General features: G+C 43.3%; 2 protein-coding genes across 9 annotated transcripts in view; one reads left to right on the top strand and one right to left on the bottom strand.

The window, feature by feature from the left end:
* The window catches only part of UBN1 (ubinuclein 1), a 40,057-nt gene extending 31,057 nt beyond the window's left edge, over positions 1–9,000 (bottom strand). For all 4 annotated transcript variants that reach the window (XR_012913477.1, XM_012743690.3, XM_012743692.3 and 1 more), the window contains exons 1-2: positions 8,132–9,000; positions 1,681–1,968 (exon numbers count right to left, since the gene is read on the bottom strand). Coding sequence is in view for 3 of the 4 variants with exons in the window: in XM_012743690.3 (XP_012599144.1) it covers positions 1,681–1,929 (249 nt within the window). In the remaining variant the exon portion in view is untranslated. The remainder of the gene's footprint in view (positions 1–1,680; positions 1,969–8,131) is intronic.
* The window catches only part of GLYR1 (glyoxylate reductase 1 homolog), a 36,429-nt gene continuing 28,045 nt past the window's right edge, over positions 8,980–17,363 (top strand). For 3 of the 5 annotated variants that reach the window (XM_075995059.1, XM_075995058.1, XM_012743697.3), the window contains exons 1-3: positions 9,007–9,101; positions 10,137–10,173; positions 11,125–11,204. In XM_075995059.1, coding sequence (XP_075851174.1) covers positions 9,064–9,101; positions 10,137–10,173; positions 11,125–11,204 — 155 coding nt within the window. In that variant the 5' untranslated portion in view covers positions 9,007–9,063. Of the gene's footprint in view, positions 9,102–9,125; positions 9,225–10,136; positions 10,174–11,124; positions 11,205–17,363 lie in introns of those variants that run through there. The other 2 variants (XM_012743695.3, XM_012743698.3) reach the window with 2 other exon arrangements.

Below are 17,363 nucleotides of genomic sequence, written 5' to 3'. Positions count from 1 at the left end.
CTTTCTCTTCCTCTCAAGGAAGAGGACACTTCCTACTAGAAAAGGGACTGTGAATAGATTTAAAATTCTTTCTTTCTCATCCTGCCCTCCGGCCTTTATGTAACTGGCTGACCCTCGGTACAGATTCATTGGTTTCCATTCCAGCAATCAGATCTCAATCAAGTAAACACATTTTTTTTTTTATTTATTCTTAATTCTTTTCACTTCCCCAAATCATGGCTTGTTGAAAGGTAAACACATTTTTATCTGAGCTAAGAAAAGCGGGTAAATCTTCTAACCAAGCATACTCCCCTTGCTAAACAGCACAACCCCGAATGAGACTGACAGCACCTGGCACTGAAGCACTCTCATAGAAACTTCACTAACATGATCTCATTCTACCCTAAAACACCCCGTGAGCCAGGCATTAGCCTCATCCCCATTTCACTAAGAGCCACTCTAGAGAGCAGAATGTTGTAGTGGGGCCCACTTACCTTTTCCTCAAAGCCTAGCATAGAGCACAGGTATACAGTAGGGGCTTAAAAATGCTCTACACCTAGCTCTTACCCATACTGTATGATTCCTACACATAATATACAAAAACATGCAAAACTGATCTAAGCTGTTAGAAATCAGGATAGTGGCAGCCTGTGAGGTATGGAGTAGTGTTCAGGAAGGGCAGGAGGGTGGTTTCTGGGGTCCTATAAACATATTTTGTGACCCAGGTGCAGGTTACATGGGTGTGCTGTTTGTGAAAACCCATCAAGTTGTGCATTTGTCATAAGTGCAGTCTTATGTACATAATTCAATAAAAAGTTTTAAAGTGTTAATGAATTACCAAAACAACAGTAATAGCTGAAGCTGCATTATGGGCACATGGATGTTGCTTACATTATGTTCTTTACCTCTGTGTATGTTTGAAAGTTCCATACGAAAAAGTAAAGCTAATCTGTCAGGAAAATAGATCATTTAAAAAACATTTTAAAAATCAAACTGATTTTTCAAACATCCTAAGGCTGTAACACAATTCTGGCAAAAAACAAAATTTTTAAAAAATGTTTTTAAAAAGGCAGAAACAGGTTTCTTTTCCATCCAGGTAAAGGAACTACCCAAAATATTACTGCTTAGAAGAAATGAACAGTCTGTGTCTTTTCTTGTCTGTCCTTAGAATCTTAGAATCTTGCAGAGCAAGATTCCCTTGGAAAAAGAAAATGTCTAGCATGGAATTCCAACACTGGAACAGTCAGGGACTAGTTTCACTTACATGTAACATTTATAACCTAGGCATGAAAAATTTATTGTTAATTTATACTAATTAGCCATCATTTAAATTAGCTTTATATGTACCATACATTTTTCTCTGGCATAAATCAGGAGAATGGTTCTAGAAAGAATTCTCTCCCTTCATGCACAGAGGCAAGACCAGCAAATCTCGTGCTTGCCTTGGGTAAGTGATACGATCTTCGGGCAGCCAGAGTGTTGCTAGTCTTGCTTCCCCACTACAGAAGTACCATGTGCGCACACTGACATCTGTACATTAGGTCTGCAGAGTGACTCTGGGGACACTGAAGTGCACATTGAGCAAGTGATATGATCTTGAAGTGGCCAAAGCCTTGCTAGTTTTGCTTCCTCACAATAGAAGTCCATATGCACACAATGACATTAGGCCTGGAAAGTGCCTCTGAGAACACTGAAGTATACCTTGTCTACAGGTGGAAGGCCTTTTACCTTCCCTCGCATATTCTTCACCAGCTCTGGGTAGAAGAACTCTGGGCAGCGTTTGTGATCTGGTTCAAAGAGGGTGAGTGTAATCCGAACAGCTGCTGCAGCCGGCTCACAGTACTGATGCTGTTCTGCTCCCCCAACCTCCTCTTTCCGGGACTTCTTCAAAAACGCAGGATTCAGAGAACCTGGGAGAGAGGTGAACTGGACCCTGTGGGGCTCCGACATGGCTACCAATAAGTCTTAGCAGGTGTCACTGCATGGCTTCTGTTAACATTGAAAAGAAGGGCAAGGTCAAAGATGATAAAAATAATTTTCCTTCTAATTATAAAGAATTTAAGTTTTTTTCCCCTCAGATCCCATTTCACCAAAAAATACAGAAGCTTAAAAGAAAGAACTTCACTGTCAAGAAAAATCCATTGTTGAATTTATTTTAATTATTTTTTGTTTTTCTGCTTAAATAACATCCTGAAATTTTTTAATTTATGAAAACCACCCCAAATACCATCAGAGTTAGTCACTGTTTAGCACACTTCCTTCCAGTCTTTTCTTCTATGCATCTACACTAGATCCTTGACCTCAAAGAACCCATGCTGACAAAGCCTTAAGAAACCTCAAAATTGGCTAGGTATGGTGGCTCACACCTGTAAGCCTAGCACTTTGGGAGGCAAGACAGGAGGATTGCTTGCGGTCAGGAGATTGAGACCAGCCTGAGCAAGAGACCTCATCTACACAAAAATTAGAAAAATTAGTAGTCATGGTGGTATACTTGTAGTCCCAGCTATTCAGGAGAGTGAGGCAGGAGGATCTCTTGAGCACAGGACATTGAGGTTGCAATGAGCTATGATGATGCCACTGCACTCTAGCCCAGGCAACAGAGTGAAACCCTGTCTCAAAAATGAACACATAGGCCGGGCGCTGTGGCTCACGCCTGTAATCCTAGCTCTTGGGAGGCCGAGGCGGGCGGATTGCTCAAGGTCAGGAGTTCAAAACCAGCCTGAGCAAGAGCGAGACCCCGTCTCTACTATAAATAGAAAGAAATTAATTGGCCAACTGATATATATATAAAAAAAAATTAGCCGGGCATGGTGGCGCATGCCTGTAGTCCCAGCTACTCGGGAGGCTGAGGCAGAAGGATCACTCGAGCCCAGGAGTTTGAGGTTGCTGTGAGCTAGGCTGACGCCACGGCACTCACTCTAGCCTGGACAACAAAGCGAGACTCTGTCTCAAAAAAAAAAAAAAAAAAAAAAAAAAAAATGAACACATAAGGCCAGGCCAGGTAGCTCACGCCTATAATCCTAACAGTCTGGGAGGGAGATCGAGACGGGTGGATCATTTGAGCTCAGGAACTCAAGACCAGCCTAAGCAAGAGCGAGACCCAGTGTCCATTAAAAAAAAAAAAAAAAAAAACAGAAATTAGCTGGACAGCTAAAAATATATAGAAAAAATTAGCCAGGCATGGTGGCGCATGCCTGTAGTCCCAGCTCCTTGGGAGGCTGAGGCAGAAGGATCGCTTGAGCCCAGGAGTTTGAGGTTGCTGTGAGCTAGGCTGATGCCACGGCACTCTAGCCTGGGCAACAGAGATTCTGTCTCAATAAATACATACATACATTCATAAATTTTTTTAAAAATAAAAATAAAAAAGAATCCTCAAAATTGCAAAGACCAATAAAAAATTTATTTTCCACTTAATTTATCCAATGCTTTTTTTCCTCTGGCTGAGAATAATCTTTCTTAAAACGTCTTTATTTTCATCACCAGCAGTTTACTTTCACTTGGGGCCAACTTTCACAATGACAAAGCTTTTATCAGCTAACAGAAAGTACTGCCTACCCTGGGATAATAAATAAAGAACCAATAGTTCAGGAGGGGTGTGGCTAGGCTCACTTATGAACAAAGTTACAAGCTCCTGAGCACCCTCCTCCCATCACCAAACACTGGCCTTGGCAAAGTAACAAATTATTACAAGCCAAAGACCTTCAAAGTCACTTGGGAATAGTCAAAGTAGAATTTTAATCCCAGAATTTCAAATATTTACAGAATATAAATATGCGAATACATGCAATATACATATATTTTGTGTATACTTCGTGTATAATTTTGTGTTCTACTTTTTAAAAGTGCATTCTTGTGCGAACTTTCTACCATACCAATAAATAAGGATATTCACTGCAGCCTTGTTTGCAGAAAAAAAAAATGATGGAAGCAATCTGAATGCCTGCAATCAGGGAATGGGTGAATATGTTGTGACTTTCTTATTGACTTGAAAAGGCTGATATATCAATATATAGGTTATAACATTACAAATGTATAATGCCTAACATATCTCTTATAAGTCTTTTCCTTGTTTTGCTATTTATTTTGCTTAGAATGAGGTATGATGAAAGAAATGTTAACTTTTGATGCAGTCAAAATTAGGCTCTTTTCCCTGATTCTTCTCATTTCTTTTATGCCCAGGATGCTCTTCTCCAACCAGATCTTATAAAAGAATTTCCCTATACAGTCTTTTACAGATACATTTTTCATAGTTAACTCTTTAATCCAACTTGAATTTCCTATAAGGTATGAGAAAAGGCTCGAATTTGGTCTCTTCCAGCAATCACTAAATAATCCTTTCACCTGCTGATTTGGCATATATCATATAGTAACACCGTAGATGTCTAAAGTCTATTTCTGAAATCCATCTGTTATATTAATCCAGTATTCAGAGATTCTTCAACTAGTACTGCAGTGGTTCGAAAAGTTTTATGGTGTATTTTAATATCTCAAATTAAAAGTTCACCTTTATTATTCTTTTTAAAATAATACTTGGCTATTCCAGCCTATTTATTATTTTGACAGGTTCCAAAATAAAGTTCATTGTATTTTGATTGTAAATAAATTACAAATATGAATTCAGGAAAATTTGTATATATCATATATATCTATATATATGTAGATGTGTTTGTATATACCCAATATTCATTCTTCCCATTATGACATAAAATTGCAATCTATAAGTTCAAAGAACAAAGTATCTAAATATGAAGAGTTAAAATAATTCTAATCAAGCAGCAAAGTGATTAGCAGTAAAGCAGACTGGCAGTGCAAAAGACCATCTACCATCACATACCAAGATGTTGAGATTTCCCTAAAAGAAACCTCTAAGGCCCTTGGGACACTTGTGATACACTGGGTTGTAAAAATAAATCCTAGCTGGAGGCTTACAGGTGTGCCACTGATGAGCAGGCACGGTCTCACTATAAGAAGGGAATCAGACAAGTTAACCAAAGAAAGTAGGAAGGTCATTCTGGAAGTGGCAACCAGGTCCTAGTGTCCATGTCTAGGCAGTAATTTAAAAACATAACTTTATCTCAGTCCAAGTTTTAGAGACTGCAGCTTCAATCCACCTAAATGGTAAAACAGCTCCTCTCAATTGTGTAAGTGAGGTTGCAACTCTGACGAGGTATAGAAAGAGGACTAGAGGATAAAGTAAATAAACACTTAGAAGTTAGATTTGGGGTTGTTTTGTTATCATCATAATGTGCTGCTGTTACTAAGCTGTCTGAAACATTTAAGACAATCCAATATATTAAAGAATGACACATTAGACTTACAATTTTAATCCGAAATGCTTAAGAAAATGTAATAAGTTCGAAAGTGTTTGCATTTTTAAAAGAACCTTACATTTACATGTTTATTAGACTTATAAGGGTAGCTTAAGTCCTTGGAAAGATTTTACTATTAGGTTTATAAATTCACCTCTTTAGAAGTTTGAAATATTTGAGAGAATCAAAAACATAAAGCTTTAAATGCAGTTCAAAACATTTAAGAAACTTTAATTTGCTTTGTAAAAAGGATCAAGGGAATTTAATCTGTTAAACTGTGCCTTAGGCTGGGCATGGTGGCTCATGCCTGTAATCCTAGCACTCTGGGAGGCTGAGGCTGGAGGACCGCTCAAGGTCAGGAGCTGGAGACCAGCAAGACCCTAGCTCTACTAAAAATAGAAAGAAATTATCTGGACAACTAAAAATATACATATAAAAAGTTAGCGTTTCTTCCACTGGTCATTGACAAAAAATAAAAAAGAAAGAAAAAAAAAAAATAAAAGTTAGCTGGGCATGGTGGCACATGCCTGTAGTCCCAGCTATTCCGGAGGCTGAAACAGTAGGATTGCTTAAGCCCAGGTGTTTGAAGTTGCTGAAAGCTAGGCTGACGCCACAGCACTCTAGCCTGGGCAACAGAGCAAGACTCTGTCTCAAATAGACAAACAAAATTGTGCCTTAATTTGTCAAAGTTCAAGCATTTATGTATTTTTAAATACACATTCTTAGATTTGTAAATAAAACAAGATTTGTGAGTAAAACTTAAAAGACTTAAAAATAACTATTTGATTCCTAGTTTTTGTTTGTTTGGTTGGTTTTTGTGAGACAGAGTTTCACTCTGTTGCCCTGGCTAGAGTGCTGTGGCGTCAGCCTAGTTCACAGCAACCTCAAACTCTTGGGCTCAAATGATCCTCCCGCCTCAGCTTCCCAAGTAGCTACAGGTGTGCACCACCACACAACACCCAGCTAATTTTTTCTATTTTTAGTAGAGACAGGGGTCTCACTCTTGCTCAAGGCTGACCTCGAACTCTAGAGCTCAAGAGATCCTCCTGCCTCAGCCTCCCAGAGTGCTAAGGTTACAGGCTTGAGCTACAGTGCCCAGCCATAGTTAAGTATTTAAAAACGCAACATTAATGAGTTGTGCGTTGTTCTAAGTATAGCATTCTATACACAGAAACATTCCTCAACTGATGTTACTGAGAAAATGCTACCCCTCCTTTGTATTTCAGGTTATTCCCAGAATTGTATATTTTGTCACTGTCAATACATCCTTTTAACCACAGAAAAACTAAATTATGCATGAGTTTGTAATTAGTCCCTTTACCGAAGTCTTTCCTTTTTATCCAGAGAGTGAGTGCCACTTTACTGAATTCTTACATATTAATGGTTTGTTTTTTCCCCCAAAATAGGTAGTCCTATCATCCACAGGAATGAGAATTTTCTCTTCTTTTTTATGAAAAATTACATTTGTTTTTGTTTCATGTCTTATTGCATTGGCTAGACAATATATTCTTCATCATCAAGTTCCTGACTTTAATAGGAATGCCTATAGGTTCAGTGCAATGGTGATTTAAGAGTCATTTTTTAAGTTATTAATAGGTTTTTTTTTTTTTTTTTTTTTTTTGAGACAGAGTCTCACTTTGTTGCCCAGGCTAGAGTGAGTGCCGTGGCATCAGCCTAGCTCACAGCAACCTCAATCTCCAGGGCTCAGCGATCCTACTGCCTCAGCCTCCTGAGTAGCTGGGACTACAGGCATGCGCCACCATGCCCGGCTAATTTTTTGTATATATATTTTTAGTTGGTCAATTAATTTATTTCTATTTTTGGTAGAGACGGGGTCTCGCTCAGGCTGGTTTCGAACTCCTGACCTTGAGCAATCCGCCCGCCTCGGCCTCCCAAAGTGCTAGGATTACAGGCGTGAGCCACCGCGCCGGGCCTGGTTTTTTTTTTTTGAGACAGAGTCTCACTCTGTTGCCCAGGCTAGAGTGAGTGCCATGGCATAAGCCTAGCTCACAGCAACCTCAAACTCCTGGGCTCAAGCGATCCTGCTGCCTCAGCCTCCCGAGTAGCTGGGACTACAGGCATGTGCCACCATGCCCGGCTAATTTTTTCTATATATATTAGTTGGCCAATTAATTTCTTTCTCTTTATAGTAGAGATGGGGTCTCGCTCTTGCTCAGGCTGGTTTCGAACTCCTGACCTCGAGCAATCCCCCCCGCCTCGGCCTCCCAGAGTGCTAGGATTACAGGCGTGAGCCACCGCGCCCGGCCTTTATTAAGTTATTAAAATATCATCCAATTCTTTAACAACTCAGAATTTTAAAATTAGTGACATGTTGAATTTTATCATTTCTCATAGCCTTAAATACACTTTAAAAATCAGTTTGTCTTAAAAACACAAACATGGAGCAAATAACAGTCCCTGCAGCTAATTCGCGGTACTTCAGGGAAAACGGTCTCCAGAGAAAAACCAGGCTGCGTTACAAGCCAGCACGCTTAAAAACAAAAAACTTACAACCAAACGCTTGGTGTGACCCAATGCCTCCAGGAAATGCGTGTGGACCCGCCACCTTTTCAAACAGGCAGTGACTCCCTCAACCTTCGACTCAGACACGTTGGAGTCTGGAACTTGGATTGAGATTTTTGTAAAATTTTGTTTCTACCTGGTCTACTGAAGTTGGGGCAGTGGCTAACAGTGCTCAGCTGCAGTTAGTTCCCAGTTAATGGTTCCGTTTTAAGGTGCCACACACTATGCCTGGCGTCTGTCTTCCTGTTGTCACAACTTCTTCTAAAGTGAAAACCGCAGCAAGGCTAACGAGAGGACCCTGTCCCGACCACGACACGCACCTTTGTCCCGAGCGCCGACGCGGGCCGCAGACGTCCCCCCGCGGCGGTCCTCATGCCGACCCGGGATCCCGGGCTGCGGCACAGCTAGCGGCCAGCTCCCGAGCCATGCCTCCGGGCGGGCGGCCGGCCCGTGCCGCGGCCCATGGCCCGGGGGAGCCTCGTCAGCCGCGCCGCGCGCCGGCCCAGGAGGAAGCGGAGAAATGCCAAGTCGGAGTCCGCGAAGCAACTCGGGGCACAGCGGCGGGGCGGCCACCGGGCGCCCTGGGAGAACTTGCCGCGCGGGACCCGACGCTCGGACGCTGCCTCCGGAAGCCGGCCGTCGAGAAGCGCTCTCCAAAGAACCCAGGCGGCGGGACGGACGAGCGTAAACACCGGGGCCTCCCGGGCTGCGAGCGGCCGAGCAGAGCCCGCCGGGCGCGGGGCCCCAGGCTCGGGAGGACGCTGGCTTCCAGGCCGCGCCGAGGTCCGTCCGGGCAGCTGCCGGGCGCAGCGACGGGGCCAGCCGGCGCCTCGAGCTCGGGAATGGCCCTGGAGCCCGCGCCGGACCAACGGCCGTAACGGAAGCGCCGAGGGGGTGGGGGACTGAGTCCAGGGCCCGGGAGCGGGACGGGCCGCAAGGCCGGCTCCCTCTGGCGCTCGGCTGGCCGCACCGTCGCCGCCGCCGCCTCAGACCGCTGGCGCTTCGTTGTCACGAGCCGGAGGGAGGGGGAAGGAGCCGGGAACCTCAGCTCTCCGGCGCGCGGACACCTCCGCGCCCGCGTCACGTGCCACCCAGCCGGCCAATGATCTCAGCCGAGCGCGGTGACGTCAGGGCATCGGCGTGGCCGATGACAACCGGCCCCCGTCACGTGGCCGGGCGCACTCCAATGGGCGGTGCCGGGGCGACCTGATGTTCCCGGCGGCCAGTGCGTCGGCGGTGGTTGGGTGGTAAGATGGCGGCTGTGAGTCTGCGGCTCGGCGATTTGGTGTGGTGAGTCCAGGCGGCCGGGCTAACAGAGACGCTGTGGGGAGCTGCCCTGCTGGGCGCGGGGCTCGCGGCCAGCCCCGGAGCTGTCTCTACGCGCTCCAGGCCGCGGAAGGAGGGGAACACAAGGTGCCGGCTCTTGCGAGCGACGCCGGGCGGAAGGGGCAGTCCAGCCCCGGGGGACTGAGGCCGAGGGTGGCCACGGCGGGCCCGGGCTATGAGGCCGCCCGAGGGAGGGCTGCACTCGGGGCTCAGACGCCGGTGGCTCCTGCAAAGGGAGCCCCCGTGCAGCCCGGCTTCCGCAGACGCCAGGTCCCGGGTCTTGCTGGCGCTTCCCGGAAAGCAGGAGAGCCGGGGAACCTGCGGGGCCATCTCGCTAGGGCAAGTCCGTCCAAACCTTCGTAAACGATGGAACCGACCCGTGCGGGCGGCTCGGCCGGGGGTGTCGAAACCGGACTGCTGGCGCTGCCCCGTGAAGACACGGAGAGGAGACTTCTCCTTTGCAACTGATGGCTTGGCAGTGACCAGTGCCGCCTTGGGTGCCACTCGTGGTCTGCTTCTGTGTCCCAGACAACCACTGGAACCAAGATTGACTGTCGCCGCCTCCTTCGAGCTGCGTAGCTTGTTTCTCCTCCCAGAGGGAGGCTTGTATTAGCATTTGTCAAAGCCGTGCTGGTCTCCTGTTGAATTATACCAGACTTAGTAAAGGGAAGTCTGTGTTTACAGAAACTCCCCGCCCCTGTCATTGCAAAGCTTTAGACAAATCACTCTTGACCATTTTGTTGTTCTGTATTCCTTGTCAACAGAAGAATGCACATAAGTTATGCACATACGTATACATTTCAAGAAATGGAAATGCATTCTATTTCTTAAGGTCTTGGGCCCAGCTGTGGAAGCCAGATTAAGAACTGTTTGCCAGCCTTTGTTCTGACCCTTGAGGGTGCCAGAAGAGATTTAGGAAAATAAGTTGTGTATTGAGTGGGTTGAAGAAGATGGACTGGCTTTTCCAGGGCAAATGGTGACTTTTTGTGTTTTCTCTAGGGGTAAACTCGGCCGGTATCCTCCTTGGCCAGGAAAGGTGAGTGTCTTGCTACTAAAGGAAGATATCTGAAGTTGAGTTTGAGGAGATGGTGAATATAACATGCAGTCCCCTCTATTTCTAGCACTGAGTTAACCTAGGCCTATTAAAATAATATTTAGAATTTTGTTTTCTCTAGTGTCAGTTATTTTAGAAAAGATAATACACTATAAACCAGATCTTTAATCTGCAGTAAATCCTTACTTCTTGAATCAGAGATTTGCCATTTTTTAACCCCAGAAATCAATTCTAATTTGAATTTGGCTTTATGCTTACATCTAACAAAAGGAGAAGAAAATTAATTCTCCAGGAAGAGAGAAATCTAAATGTAGGTTAGTGAAAAGCCAAAGTATTTTTGTCCCAACTAAGTTTAACTCTTTTTTCCATGTTACCATATGTGCTGCTCCAGTGCATCTTTGCAGAAGTTGGCATTCCAGATTTTGCATGAGGTGAAACCTACCATAGCTTTCCAAATGTTCTGTTTTTATATTGCTAGGAGCCCAGGAAATGTCTTTACACTATTTGCAATATGGTATTTTCCGTGCTCAGTTGTCCTTTATTTTCACTTACCTGTCTCAACTCTTCCTGAACAAGAAGTATTTCGAAGTGTCCTATACATTTCTTCTGTAATGACAGTGTCACACTGTGGAAGAAATGATGTTGATCTTAGTTTTAACTGCTTGTAGAACAGGGCCATTGCAGTAAAAGGGATATTGTGTCTACTGAGTACTGTGCTACCTGTTAAATATAGGGAACTTGTAGAATATTTGCTCATTTCCACACATCTCAGTAGGAAAGTCCTAGGTTTGGACACATACTAGGTCTTGGGTCCTTTTTTGTACATAGTTCTTTTGTTGCATTTTTTTCTTACCAACATAGAGCTATTGAAAATTACTTTCTAGCAGGCTGCTGTGCTACCATCAAACCTTTTTTCCCCCTCTTATTCTCCAGATTGTTAATCCACCTAAGGACTTGAAGAAACCACGTGGAAAGAAATGCTTCTTTGTGAAATTTTTCGGAACAGAAGATCAGTGAGTAGTACTCACCAAGAGTTTCACTTTGCCTTTGTTTGGGTGTTACCTCGAGTCTGAGCTGCTTTGAGAATATTCTAGGGAGCCTCAGTTCAGTCATCTTGTAGTATATAAGAATGGCATACCATTCTGTTTTCTTACCTAAATAAAGCTGCGGTTTCTTTCAAAAGTTGTCCTGGGCAACTGTCCTGGGACCTGAATCAGTCAGGTAAGAACTAGAGTTCATCACCTTCTTAATATAATAATTACATTGCGATAGTTTCTTACATCTTTCTTTACCCAGCTCCATAAGCAGTTCCTTTTTAAAGAGCCATGTTTGATTCTCTTTTAATGCTGTATGTCATTATGGTTCATTAATGAGGTATACAGTGAAAACTAAAATTTTATTTATCTTAATAAAAGTTATTATTCTGTCCTCTTTTGTAAAACTAGATGATTTCCCTCTAGTAGAGCTAGCAATAATAAAGTTTTATTACCAGATCTGTCCTAAAGCTGAGGAAATTAGTACCATTAATCACAAGTGTTTTAAACTGACATAAGGCCATATAAGAAGTCACACTGAGGGGAAGAATGTGTGTGTTTTAACCTGAGTTTCTGGTGATTTGTTTAGCTTTTTCATCAAGTTCATTACCTGGGTCTAGCTAGATTGGTTTCTTTAAGTAGTTGTATTTCTAGGTATGATTCTTATAGGCAAATGTAGCTTTAGGTTTGGAAAAATGTCCGTGACTTTTCTGGTAAATCTAGTACTGATGGTTAAAATATTTGGTTTTAGAAGGCGATATATTATACGCAGTGTTGTTCATCCATTCAGGAGTTTATACATCAGAGTGCTCTTCCTGGGTTAGTGTTTGCATAGCATGTCTACCTTCACAATACAAATACACCCACCTCTGTCACAGGCCAACTTAGCAGCCCCATGGTGGCAATATCTCAGAGGAGTCACTGGCCTGGAGCTTTGAGAGCCAGAGCCCCTGGAAGAGGGAATGTTCTTGTAATGCCATGGATTCCATAAGGAAGATTGTCCTGATGCATAAAACGAGTGTTAATTGCATGTCCACACTCTGCATTGTTGACACTGAAGGGAACTTCCAGGAAAGTGGATGTTGTGGTCCCTGCCTTCCAGATGCTAAGTTAAATGAGAAAATGTAAACATTTCAGAGGGAATTATGTGTGGAATGAATGATGTAGGTAATTATTAAAGGATTCTAGAAGAGGAAGAAGCCAGTGGAAGAACAGTGAGGTCCAAGAAGGCTGATGAAAGAGATGGGATTTTAGTCCAGCTCCGGATTCAGATAGAATAGAATTTGGATGGGCAGAAACAATAAGGGTATTCCAGGCATGAGCGTACTGTGAGCAACAGGCATTCAGCTCTGTGCGTCATGGGAAGAGAGGGGCTCCCTACCTGGGGTAACTTGTGCTTGGGAATAACAGAGGCAATATGGTTGGCCCAAACTTGGTTGGCTAAATAAAGAATTACACAACTCTGAAACAAAAATGGGAACTCTGGTTACTATGGGCCGGAAAGCCATTGTTTCCTTATAATTTTATTTTAAATGCTGAAAGGCTAGATGAATAAACTGTCATCCTTGTGTATAAGTACTAGAAATAAGACACACAAAATTGGAGTAAGTGAATTTCAGTGCTCAACCCAGGCAAACAAGTGAAGCCAATGATGATGTACTGACTGAACACAAAAATAACCTAATGCTGTTGGTGGTGGTGGTAATAAGATTTCTAACTGACTGACTAAAGTTCTTTAGGGGATCATAAGCAAGTGGATGCAAGGAAACTGCTAGATAGAATAACTTTTTAAACTCACTTGATGGAGTTTCACATGAAAAAATATTTAAAAATTAAGTCTCTATGGGACTAATATGTTGGCTTTTTGTGGGTAGGTAGTTAACTTAGAGAAAGGAAATAAAGGTTCAGGATCTATTGCAGTTCTCTACAGGAGGAACACTTCCTTAGTGATTAGGGCTAAGGCAGATTTTATTTAGTATCTTTCTGTTATCTAAAGTAAGGTCTCCAGATTGGCTTGTGGCAGCAGATTACTTCAAGGAAAGAGTTCCAGATTGGTTACTGGCCTAATGTGCATCAGATACTGGTTCTACCTGCTCTATGATCTGGGCAAGCTGTTTCACCTCTAAGCCCCCATGTCCTCCTCCACATGTAGGGATAATGCTCCCTACCTCATAGTTATTAAGGAAAAGTAGCATCACTGAAGTAGAATGTGGTTGGGCATACAGCACATGTTCAAACATGTGGTCAGGGTATAGATGTTATAAGAGAGAGAAAGAGCTGGTAAGAAGCAGGTGCCTTTAAGAAAAGGAAATCCAAGAGACAGATACAGACTCTGCCCATAAAAGAGGGAGAGCAAGTAGGTGTGCTTGTGTTTGAAAAGAAAGAAATCTGAGAGTTGGAGATTTCAAGGATGTCAGCCAGGTTTACTCTTTTTACCAAAAAGGCTTTGAACACAAAGCAATACATAATTCCACTTTTTTTTTTTTTTTTAGATATAGGGGTCTCTATTGCCTGAGCTAGAGGGCAGTGGCACGATCATAGCTCACTGCAGCCTCAAACTCCTAGGCTCAAGTGACCCTCCTGCCTCAGCCTCTATGCCTGGCTAGTTTTTTTGTTTGTTTGTTCTTAAGAGATGGGGTGTCACTACATTGTCCAGGCTAGTCTTCAAGTTCTGGCCTCAAGTGATCCTCCCTTTTCAGCCTCCTGAGTTCTTAGGATTACAGGTATTACAGGATTACAGTGTGCCCAGCTCATTCCATCTTTAAGTAAAACTGCACTGTGCCTTGGTAGTTATACTGTGAGCAGTTCAGTTCATGCCATCAAAGAGATCCAATAGAGCTAGTCAAGATTCACAAAAGGGAACCAAGTCAGACAGAAGAGTAGGAGTCTTTAATATGGAAAAGCAAATACCAAAAAGAGAGCACAATCCGAATTTATGAAACAGTGAATGGGGCTTGAGTTCAATGAGGAGTGTTGTATGACTGTGTTGAGGACAAATACAAGAAGCACTATATAAAATGGGCATTTAAGAGGTGATATGGACAGGGATTGCAAGTGGATTTTTTTCAGGGGTGAGAACTTATTTGTGAAGGGCAAGGCCATAGTGGCTATAGTAGAATCCAGACTCTGCCTCATCTTAACACTTGACATAATGGGGGGTGGATGGTCCTGGCATATCTTAGGGAAAGGGCTCCATTGGTTACTGGACCCTGACCTAGGTGGATAGGTCTGCCCCAGTGGGGCTATTCCTATACTCCTGAGGAATATAGAATTTGATCAGAGATGTTCAGTTTCAAAACTGACACACTTAGGGAAAACATATACATAGTTATGGTATTTTTATATTAGCAAGACCTTTATTAAAGAGTAAAAAGGGTAACTCCCTATGACAAGATACACGGTGAGTCTAACCTTTTAGAAAACTAATTTTTCTCTCTCTCTTCCTCTGCCAAAACATCTAACAAATTGTGTTGACATCCTACTCTTAGGAAGAGACGGCCAAACCTTCCTAATCAGGCATCCCTGGTGAGAGAAGAACTTAATAAAATGGCTGCATCCAGCTCTCCAAGCCAGATGGCCAAGACAGAACTGCCCACAATTGGGTTAGGAACTATTTTCATGAAAGTGCAAAGGGAAAAATAACTTCAGCATAACTTTGCTGGCTCCCCCAGGTGACCACACCAAAGATTAGGTATCAAATGTATGAGAGTTCTTCTTGGGCAGGTCTGATCAGTGGTGCTTGCCCATCAAGGTAGAGACAGAGCTTAGGGTGTAGAAGTTTCATCAGTGGCTGTGGATGGCAGAATGGAGGGAACATTCATTTAGTTTGCATGTGCTCAGAAGCCAACAGAAACAGACCAATCTGGAGAATACTGTGGGCAATGGGTAGATTTCAAATGACCACCTAAGCGTTTCCATAGCAGTCTTCACATCTGACCCTCACAGCAGCCCTTTCAGAGAATGGATAGGTTCATCCTGGTTCTTATTTTTCACAAATGAAGAAACTGAGAAGCCAGGGGTTTATGGATTTAAGTGGTAAGATGTCCAGGATCCCCAGCTTGAGGTACTTTTTACATCAAGCCAGTGTAAGGTGGGACAGCTCTGGTTGGGTGTGAGGTATCTGAGTCAGCACTAAAAGTAACTGTTCTAGAAAAATCAACTGTGATTGATAATTAGAAGCATAGCAGGTTGGAATCCCGGGAACAGCATCCCTTTTTCTTTTCACCTGGCACCTGACTGACCCACTTTCCTACATCCAGTGCCATGTAATAGAGAGTTGAGCCAAGTGGACGGTGAGGGCCACTGTTGGGATGTTTGCCTGAGACAGTAGTGTCCCTGTGCCAGGGCTGGGCCGTAGCCCTCCTAGAGAGCGTGGAGCAGTTGTTCCACTCCCAGCAGCAGCTCCTGTCCTACAGGAGACTCCCTTGTAGGCTCCTGAAGCAGGTGTCATGGAGCAGAATTGTGAATCTGGCCCCTGAAGAGTGGCGGGCTGGCCATGTTGACATAGGCAGCACACCCTGAAAGCCTCACCCAGCATCTGGGGATGTTTTTAAGTTTTGGAAACAAAATCTTCTGAATCTGTCTTATCTGCAACTGTTTGTTGATGTCTGTAAGATAATGGTTACTTAAAATTAACTGAGAATTTCTTCATCATTTTCTTTGTCTTTTTTTCTGGTGCCTTTATTTCTGAAGAGCTTAAACTTGGACCTGTAACACCTCAGTAATCTTCAACCTCTTTCGAGGTTTTTTTTTATTTTTTATTATTTTTATTTATTTTTTTATTTTAGCGTATTATGGGGGTACAAGTGTTGAGGTTACGTATATTGTCCATGGGCCCCCCCTATGCCCCCTTGAGTCAGAGCTTCAAGCGTGTCCATCCCCCAAACAATACACATCTTATTTATTGTGTTTGTATATACTCATCCCCTCCTCCCCCTCCCACCTGCCTGACACCTGACAAATGTTATTCCTAAATGTCCACTTAGGTGTTGATCTGTTAATACCAATTTGCTGGTGAGTACATGTGGTGCTTGTTTTTCCATTGTTGAGTACTTAGTAGAATAGGTTCCAGCTCTATCCAGGAATATACAAGAGGTGCTATATCACCACTGTTTCTTAAAGCTGAGTAGTACTCCATGGTATACATATACCACATTTTATTAATCCACTCATGAATTGATGGGCACTTGGGTTGTTTCCACAGCTTTGCAATTGTGAATTGTGCTGCTATAAACATTCGAGTGCAGGTGTCTTTTTCATAAAGTGACTTTTGATATTTTGGGTAGATGCCCAGTAGTGGGATTGCTGGATCAAATGGTAGATCCACTTGTATCGCTTTGAGGTATCTCCATATTGCTTTCCACAGAGGTTGAACTAGTTTGCAGTCCCACCAGCAGTGTAGGAGTGTTCCTCTCTCTCCGCATCCACACCAGCATTTATTGTTTGGGGACTTTTTGATAAAGGCCATTCTCACTGGAGTTAAGTGATAGTTCATTGTGGTTTTGATTTGCATTTCCCTGATGATTAGAGATGTTGAATATTTTTTCATATGTTTGTTGTCCATTATTCTGTCTTTTTTTGAAAAGTTTCTGTTCATGTCGTTTGCCCATTTTTTGATGGGGTTGTTTGATTTTTTTCTGGCAGATTTTCTGAGTTCTAAATAGATTCTAGTTATCAGCCCTTTATAGGATGTGTAGCTTGTGAAAATTTTCTCCCATTTGTGGGTTGTCTGTTTGCTCTCTTGACAGTTTCTGATGTTTTTTTTAAAAAAGGCAGGCAGAGGCCTGGCACGGTGGCTCACGCCTGTAATCCTAGCACTCTGGGAGGCCGAGGCGGGCGGATCTCTTAAGGTCAGGAGTTCGAAACCAGGCTGAGCAAGAGCGAGACCCCGCCTCTACTATAAATAGAAAGAAATTAATTGGCCAACTAATATACATAGAAAAAATTAACTGGGCATGGTGGTGCATGTCTGTAGTCCCAGCTACTCGGGAGGCTGAGGCAGTAGGATTGCTTGAGCCCAGGGGTTTAAGGTTGCTATGAGGTAGGCTGACACCACAGCACTCACTCTAGCCTGGGCAACAAAGTGAGACTCTGTCTCTAATTAATTAATTAATTAAATAAAATTAAAAAGGCAGGCAG

The sequence above is a fragment of the Microcebus murinus genome, chromosome 19, assembly GCF_040939455.1.
Source record: "Microcebus murinus isolate Inina chromosome 19, M.murinus_Inina_mat1.0, whole genome shotgun sequence".
Taxonomy (NCBI): Eukaryota; Metazoa; Chordata; class Mammalia; order Primates; family Cheirogaleidae; genus Microcebus; species Microcebus murinus.
This window is presented reverse-complemented; position numbering and strand designations above follow the sequence as displayed.